The sequence below is a fragment of the Fukomys damarensis genome, unplaced genomic scaffold (genome assembly GCF_012274545.1).
Source record: "Fukomys damarensis isolate Sample0158 unplaced genomic scaffold, DMR_v1.0_HiC HiC_scaffold_25, whole genome shotgun sequence".
Lineage (NCBI taxonomy): Eukaryota > Metazoa > Chordata > Mammalia > Rodentia > Bathyergidae > Fukomys > Fukomys damarensis.
The window spans coordinates 26,970,664-26,979,573 of record NW_022900937.1 but is presented as its reverse complement, the minus strand read 5'-3'; the positions used below and the strand labels follow the sequence as shown (position 1 = coordinate 26,979,573).

Sequence of the window (8,910 nt, the reverse complement as noted above, 5' to 3'; positions counted from 1 at the left end):
CCTCCAGCACAGCCTACATGGAGCTGAGCGGTCTGAAGTCTGAGGACACAGCCGTGTATTACTGTGAGAGACACAGTGTGGTGACCACATCCTGAGTCTGTCAGAAATCCTGAGGCAGGAGCAGCTGCCTTCGGGTTGAGAGCGAAAGACTGGAGTGAAGTAACTAAGGATAGGAATGATACAAATGTACACGCACTCTAATTTTATAGGGAAACATCCATACCACAGACAGCCTATATGCAAACTATAAGACTCAGAGAAATTTTTGTGCAGACATATGTTTTCAATCAATTGGAGAAGTAACTAAAAACAAAGTTCTTCTGCCTTATGGCAATGTCCTGTTTAACTTGTGAAAAGTGATAAGACTTTCTCCAGGATGCCTTGATTATTTCTGTTCAGCAGATTCTACTTACGCTGCAGGTTTATGTTCACAAAATGTGAAGGAGAGAGTTCAGAGGTTTCCCCTGAGTCTCTGCCCCGTACGCACAACCTGTCCCAGCAGCACCCTCACCGTGGTCCTCTGTGTTCCGGGACTGGACTCTCAGTGACACAGCATCATCTCCCAGTCGTGGCTCTCCACGGGGTCCCTCCTTGGCCTTGTGCATTCTGTGTGTTTGGACAAATGTGTGATGTCGTGTCTCCCCCACATTACCATGTGTGTCGCACACATTTGAGTGAATATCAGGAGCAGGACAGACGGATCCTGAGGTTCAGTGGGGCCTGCACACAGACAAGGGGTGGAGGCTCTGACGGGAGGAGTCCTCACAGCTGAGCACGAGTGGGGAGTCCAGGAGGCATCCGGTGGGGAGAGCGGAGGGGATGAGGCCGAGGGCAGCATCCTCATGCCGTGTGAGCACAGAGGTTTTCAGCTCAGCCGGGTGAACCCCTCAGATGCTGTCTTCACCTCCATAAGGAATCCCCAGGTGTCTTCCCCAGTGGAGGAGCCATTTGGCTTTCTCAGCAGCAGGGAATAAGAATCCTCTTTCCCTTAATCTCCTCAGGATATTTTGGGTGAATATTTTGATCTTAGCTTTTCTAAATCATTGGTATTTCATGATCATATAAATACATATTTCCCTAAGACCCATGTAAAATATTTTTCAGGAGCCCTCGGTAAACTCTTCCATTTATATCGTTATTGCATTTTTAAGTCTTTTAAAATTCTGTCTTAAAAGGCTTTGGTAATTTTTTTAACAAGGCCTTTAAGCATTATGCAATTATTACATGTATTTTTTTTCCATCTGTGGCTTTTCTGAGAGTCATGTTTCCTGAGCACTGAGCACCCTGAGAACCAAGGACATGGATATGCATCAGTATAGAATAGACACAGTGGGGGACTTCAGTGTGAGTTTGGATGCAAACCTCCCTGCAGTGAGGACATAGGCATTGGAGCCAGGTACAGCACCTGACCCTAGAAGGGCTCAGGCACAATCCTCCACCCAGGGTCAGTCTCCAGAACAGAGACCTCCTGTGTCTCCCTCACCCCTTCATATGCAAGAGCGCATCCCACATGCAAACGCTGCAGGAGGCACTCAGATCTCAGATGAAGTCACATCACACATTTGCTGAAATTTAGGTTCTGCCTCACAATTTAAGATATGTTCTGAAAAATATACTGCTAATGTGAAAGAAAATGGAACAACACTGGCTCCTCCTCTTTCTGGCCGCAGCTCCCAGAAATGAGAGTCCCAGGGCTCAGACAGAAGGTGTGGGAATGCTGCATCTGAGCTCCAAACTCACTCTGTTCTCCATCCCACTGTCCTTTGCTAGGTGCAGGTGCCAGAGCTGGGACTTTTACTGTTCCTCAGCTCTGTATCTTCTGGTTACTACAACAATAGTGATTGCTGCAGGAGCTGGATGCATCAGTCTCCCGGAAGGGGGATTCATTGGATGGGGCAGAATGGTTTTAATGGAGGCGACAGCTATAACGCATTCCTGACAGTCAACTCAGCATCTCCCAAGACACATCCAAGAACTAGTTTTCCCAGCAGCGGAGCTCTGTACCCGTGGAGGACACACCTGTGCATTACTGTGTAAGAGATCTTGTGGGGAGACATCACTGTGAGATCAAACACAAACTCCCTACAGGGGTGCTCAGGACCATGGAGAAACGGGTTCTTATGAACAGCAGAGAAAGTTGTGGACCTTGAGGATCCACAGAAAGCAGCAAGGTCCCCAGGTACAGGTCCAGAGAAGGAAGCTTGGGAGTGAGGGTGTTCCTGTGGTTATCTAGGTTTTCCTCTGTCTTATCATTAAATAAAGTGAGGTGACTGCACAGGACCTCGATCACAAGTCACTTGGAAGGAGCCAAGCTCCAAGGTGTGTGTGTGTGTGTGTGTTGGTTTGTGTTCAGCTAGAAAACATATTTACTTGTATAGTTATTTTGTCCACTCTATATGCATTTAAGTGGAATGATAATCTCTACTTGCAAAATCTAGAAAGAATACAGAAATTTAAAAAGTTTTATGCTTTGGAATCCATCATCATACTCATCACTGTCATTCACAAATCAATCTGTGGATGTGGTCACCTTGAAAGAAGATTATCTCATGCTGGAATAAATGTTTCATTTGAGAAAGTCATGGAATAAAGGAAGAAACAGGAAGAAGAATTGATACAAAACTATTGGTGAATTTATGAGTCCTTCTTCATGCCTATATGACCGTGGGAAGGATTATGCCAGTGTGAACAAACTGTATATTTTTGTTAAAATATATTTCAATAAGTCATCATTACAGTTATTGTATATCAATCAGATAATTTTGTAGGGAAATGTTAGGGCAGAGATTGGTAATAAAACAGGTTATATCAGTCTTGAGTATAGGCTTGAAGAATCCGGGTTGTCTGTTTATTTAGGGAATCATTACAATGCTGAACAATCATCTCGTGTTCTCTCACTGGAAGCAGAGGTCTGGAAAACATCACTAAACTTTCCGATTCTGACTGGGATTTTGCTCGTGGAGCAAGTAAGAACTGTTAGAAGCATACATGCCAATAATACATGAGATGTTCTTATCACGTTTGAGCTCAAGTCTATTCTGCTTCTTGCTTTAGATGCACATGTGTAAAACTTAGGGAATGACCAAGCCAGAAATCTAATGAGCTTTAGAGTCCATCACAACACAAGCACCAGTAAGAAATCCTATGTCCTTATTTTGAATGTTACAAAATATCTCCCAGAACATGCTCATGTGCTCTGCACCCATCTCTAGCTGAGGCGTCCACACCAGAGCTGAGTATATAGCCGGAGGCCATGCAAATAGGGCCTCACTGTGCTGATGAAAACCAGCTCAGCCCTGACCCTGCAGCTCTGCAGAGGAGTCCAGCCCTGCATGCCCAGCTCTTCCCACTCGGTGATCAGGACTGAGCACAGAGGCCTCACCATGGAGCTTTTGCTCAGCTGGGTTTTCCTTGTTGCTGTCTTAAAAGGTAATTGTTGGTGAACATGAGATACTGAGGTAGTGAGTAGACACTGAGAGAATAAACAGTGGACAAGTGTGACAGTTTCCTGAGCAGGATGTCTCTGTGTTTGCAGGTGTCCAGTGTGAGGTGCAGCTGGTGGAGTCCGGGGGAGGCTTGGTGCAGCCTGGGGGTTCCCTGAAACTCTCCTGTTTGGCCTCGGGATTCACGTTCAGTGACTACTGGATGTACTGGGTCCGCCAGGCTCCAGGGAAGGGGCTGGAGTGGCTTGGGGAAATTGACCAGGGTGGTAGTACCACAAACTACGCAGCCTCCGTGAAGGGCCGATTCACCATCTCCAGAGACAACGCCAAGAACACTCTGTATCTGCAAATGAACAATCTAAGGACCGAGGACTCGGCCTTATATTACTGCACTAGATACACAGCAAGGGGACATCATTGTGAGCCCAGACACAAACCTCCCTGCAGGGGCGTTCAGGACCAGCAGGGGGCGCTGGGAATACAGAGAGAACCAAGATGTTTTCTTGTTAGGATCTGAGTCTTCTTTTCAACATAGTACTTATTCCCAAACACTCTGATAGCTGATATCTGTCCTTACCCTTGAAATGTGTCACTATTCACATTTTTAAAAATAGGACAACACATTGTCAACTGTGCAAAACACAATTTAACACTTGAGCTAAAAATGATTCTGCTGTGGTCATCAGGAACACATCCTAAGGAGTCTCAGGGAACCTGCTGAAAGTCTGCTAGGAATTTGGAATCCGCAGCGAGAAGCTGTCAGTCTGAGCCCAGGCACAAACCTCACTTCTAGGTGATCAGGACCAGCAGGCCAGGCTCAGCTAATCAGGGGTCGCTGAGTCCCTCCAAAGGGTGCTGAGGACCAGAGCAGAGCACTCAGCATGATCAGGATGCCCAGGAGCTGGAACTTTCAGGGGTTCAAAACAGGAGCGGGGGCACTGAGGACCTGGGGCGACTTCATCTGAGTTCTCCTTCCCGTTCATCTCCTGGTGAGCATTTCTCTTCTTGTATTTAAATGGAATGATAATGAGCTCTGTCTCTTTCATTACGTCTTCTTCATGCAAGCTAACATTTATATATAGTGATTTACATAACATTTATATTATTTTAGCATTTTATAACTAAAATTTTAAGTTTTACCAAATTTATTTTACTATTTGAAGCATCAATAATCACACCTATTAAAAGAAAAATCTCCATTATTCATCAGTACATTTCAAACAGAAAAGACACAACCTTGAATGACATTATAAGTCTTTTTTCTAAATTGCCAAATTAACACCATACTTTTCAGCTCTCACTCTTTATACTTGCTCTTCCCTCTCTCTCCCAGTCAAAGTGAGGACTAATGTATTTCTGTCTTAATGGAATTGCCATTCCTAAAATTTTATATCCATCAAAGAATAGAGAGAGAGTGAGTGCTTCTATGAAAGTTTATCTGCTTAGCAAAAGAACTCCGATTTTATGCACTCTCTTCCAATCTGTGTGTTTGAGATTAAAAGATAGTACTATGTACTGATTAGGATGTGAAAAAACTAGAGCCCTCAAAATTGGTGATGACATTGAGATATTTCATACCTGGTCTACTAAGAACTTAATAGATTCTGAAATTGTCAAAAGAAAGCCATCATATGATTTATCTCATTCAGTAATTCACCAGGAGTGTTGAAACTACACTTTAGCACAAAATCATGCAATCTAACTTTCCTATAAAAATCCTGAGTTTTAACCACAATTTAGAAACTAAGTCTGTCCATGCATAAAAGCTGGTCAAAATAATCACTGGTATATCCACATTGGGATATTCTTCACATATAAAAGAGAAGTTGTTAATATCGTGTAACTGCTTGAATATACTTGGAAAAATATGGTAACAGACACAAAAACTGGACCGTGTGACACTGGGGACTTAGAGTATCTACATTATCCATATCCACACACACAGAAAATAGAGCTACATCTTCCAGGGTCTGTGAGGATGGGATAGGGTTAGATAATTAATAAGTGGAAATAGATACAGATTTTCCTGTGATGATGAACACACCAGATAAGGATTGCTATGGGAGGGCTATGCCATTTAATATGGAAAACAACATTCAATTGTATACTCATAATTTGATCTTTTATTATGTGGATGAAATCCATGCAAAGTGCCTTTCCAAAACATATAAACCAAAAGCTGTAATGTATCACAGGATTCTAGAGAAAACAAGTGGTCCAAAACCAAAATTGAACAGTGTAGGATTTATAGGAAAATTACAGTCATATTGAAACCATGCATACATATATAAACATAATAAAATACACAAGACATAGCCTCTATTAAGAGCACAATTTAATTGAAAACATTTTCAGAGTTTTAGATATATAAAGGATAAATTTCAAAATAGTTAGCTATATAAATTAATATTTAAGCCACAATGAGATATCACCTCCCACTTGTTATAGTAACTAATAACAAGATCAGAATTACTGGAGTTCTCAACTATGCAGAGAAAGGGTGGCCTATTTTGCTACTGAGGGTGCATAAGTCAAAGGTTCATCTGGAGACTAAAAAGAGAAACACCATATTATTCAGTCAACTCACACAGTTGTCTGTGGCTACACCTGGGCATAAACCTACAGGAAAGGATAATTTTCTTAATGCATGCAACTTACCCACCTCTAACAAATGAGAAATAAAACCCAGAAAAGAATCATAATGAATAATAAGAGTGAATTAGAAAGACCTACTGCCATGAGAGAAAATGTCTGTAAACAATGAATTAAATGTTGATAGAGACAGGACAGGGGATCTAAGTCTGTATGTAACCTTCATTTCTCTGGGAAACATGGCCAGATTACAAAAAGGAATCAACGTCTCCTGCTAAGTCTCCTGATGTCTGCTGTTGGAAACTTCTTCCATCCCTTAAAACACCCTGAGTCTGTAGAGAGCACCTTCTCTCTTCCCTCTTCCAGCTAAGAGAGGTCTCTCTTGTGTTTGCTAAGAAACCTGGTTGGATTGTTGAGGTCATGGCCTCTCTTTTCCCTCCTCTCATCTGGTTCTGGGAACAGGACCAGGAGCAGAGGATGAAGAATCCTGCAACCCAGGAAGTAATGGCCAGTAGCAACTCATCCTGGGCTAAGTCCTGGATCCTGAGAATCATCGTGTCCCCCCCCCTTGCATTATTCCTTCCTCCGTCTTCCACAAAGCTGATCTAAAGAGATTGATGTCCTCCCATTGAGGGGCTGAAAGCTTCTGCACAACGTTACTCGATGATGTCGCAATAACTACACCCCATCCCTTAAGATTCAAGTCAACATCTCCAGAGACACAACCAGAACCTGTTCTTCCTGCAGTTCGACTCTGTGACCCTGAGGTCCCTTCTGTGTGTTACTGTGCAAGAGCCATGCATACACATGGACCAACTCCCACAATGAATGTAACCATCCAAAGCTGCAAACTGTATCAATAGAAACTGAAAAAATTAAAAAACAATACATGAACATAGAAAAAGAAGAATGTGGAGAGGTGGATAACTACAGTAGATAATGAGAGACTTCTCAACTAGCATCCTTGTCCACACTGGTTCTGTTTTCCTTCACCAAACAACAGAATGCAGGGAAGTCACACTTGTTCACCATGCAAGAAGGGAAGTTCCAAACCTCACCAGGTGTGTCCCTCAATCTGTAGGCGCTTCAGGGTCAGGGACTGGTGCGTTCACAACTTAAGGAAGACTGGGCCCAGAAAATGAGAGCAGCATCCGTCAGGCATCAAGTCCTACACAGAAAACGCAACTGATTATAACATTTAAAAAATCTCACATGTTTCTAAAGCGCTCATCATTAATATAAAAATAATGACCTGTGTACATACATAAAAGTGAAAGGAGAAGATATATACTGAAGACACTGTCACAGAATGAGCAATCTTAATTTCTTGAATGTGGTGACTATTAGCAAACTTACCCTGCATACTCATACCTGAATAAGATGGGCCAAGGTAGAGTCGAAACCACCAGCAAGAATGCTACCACAGAGAGACTTTACAAAAATTAAAATGGCAGTCACAGCATGATGGCCTGATACAAGAGGGGATCTTCAACACTTTATTTACATGACCAAAATCTGCATCACCAAGCCAGCAAACCCATAGGAACCAAAAACCTTTGGCCAGACTGAACCCCAGACCACCACTGCCAGTCTTAGCAACTCCTGCGACTCAACACCAGGTCTCAGGAACCTGTGACAGTCACCTTGGCTCAGCCTCTTATGCCACAGAGTCACATACACAAATCACACTGGGCGCTGGAAGAAGAAATCCCCCTCACAGACTGATTCAGTAGCAATAACTCTGTCACCTTGGCTAAAGTGGTAAAGGGAGCATCAACAATAGCAGAAAATTTAAACTGAATACTGATAGGGGCTGGAGAGAATTTCATGGAACTACCTTGGTGAAGCACCTGCCCCTCTCCAATGATTCCTGGATGGGCATTCACTGAAGTCCACATGCGTGAGAGGGGACAGCAGGGAGCAGGCCTGGAATTCTTGTGACAACCTCACTGTGATCAGAAGCTCCCTTGCCACATGGGTACCAGACCAGAGAGAGAAACAGGGAAAGAAAGCAGCAGGGGACTAAGCTCTGAGTAACCAACACTAGAGTCTGAGTAGATGGAGGAGTCGTGTCTAGGCATGAGGAAGGATGAGAGACAGGGAGGAGAGCGTTTAGGTCTTAGGAAGTTGGTGTTGCCCTTATGCCTGTGTCCAACACGATTTCCCAATGAGAGTCTCCTATCGCAAACATATCCACCCCCCGCCAGTGTAAGAGAAGGGAATCCTCAGAAGTCCAGCCAGAATTCACTTTTAGTTGCTGTAACAGCGTAACACAATTTTTAAAATGAAAATTTTATTTTGGTGGAAGGATCTGAAGGTCAAAAATTTCCTAGCAGGTTGCTATTGGAACACAGCACATAAGTCATGGAGGCACAGGCAGGAGAGGCAAGCACAAGGGGCACGTCCCCTTCATCTCATCCTGCTCTCATGATATGAATGCAGTAACAGGAAATAGCATGAAGCCACATAAAGGATATGTCCCGTGCCCCATGACTCACCCAGTGCTCTGCCACTTCTCAATACAGTGAGCTCTACGGTCCAGAATGATGTTAAGAGGGGACATTCAGATTCACACAATGGGAAATAGCAAGGGCCACAGGGAGCTGGGTCTCTGTTTTATGCCAATGGAGATTCACCATCTCATAGGCAAAGATTTCATCGAGATCTAATTAAAATCTCACTCTTGGAATGTGGAAGCCCCCTAATCTCTCTTCGGGTAGCATGGGAGTCTCTCTGGAAGGAAGAGCTCCAATTTAAAAATGAGAGTTATAGGTCTTTTCCAGTTGAAAGTTCTCCAAGGTGAGTTTCTGAGACATCACACATGGCTCTAAGATGATCGTGTGCTCAGTTCAGGAGGAAGACTGTTGTATCCCAT

The 8,910-nt window shown here is 43.4% G+C and overlaps 1 gene segment (V, D, J or C); it reads left to right on the top strand.

Annotated features, from left to right (window-relative positions):
- Positions 1 to 3,321: 3,321 nt before the first annotated feature.
- LOC104870863 lies at positions 3,322 to 3,960 on the top strand. The segment is given in 2 exon segments: positions 3,322 to 3,429; positions 3,536 to 3,960. Coding segments are annotated over 2 exon segments (522 nt in total).
- Positions 3,961 to 8,910: the final 4,950 nt, after the last annotated feature.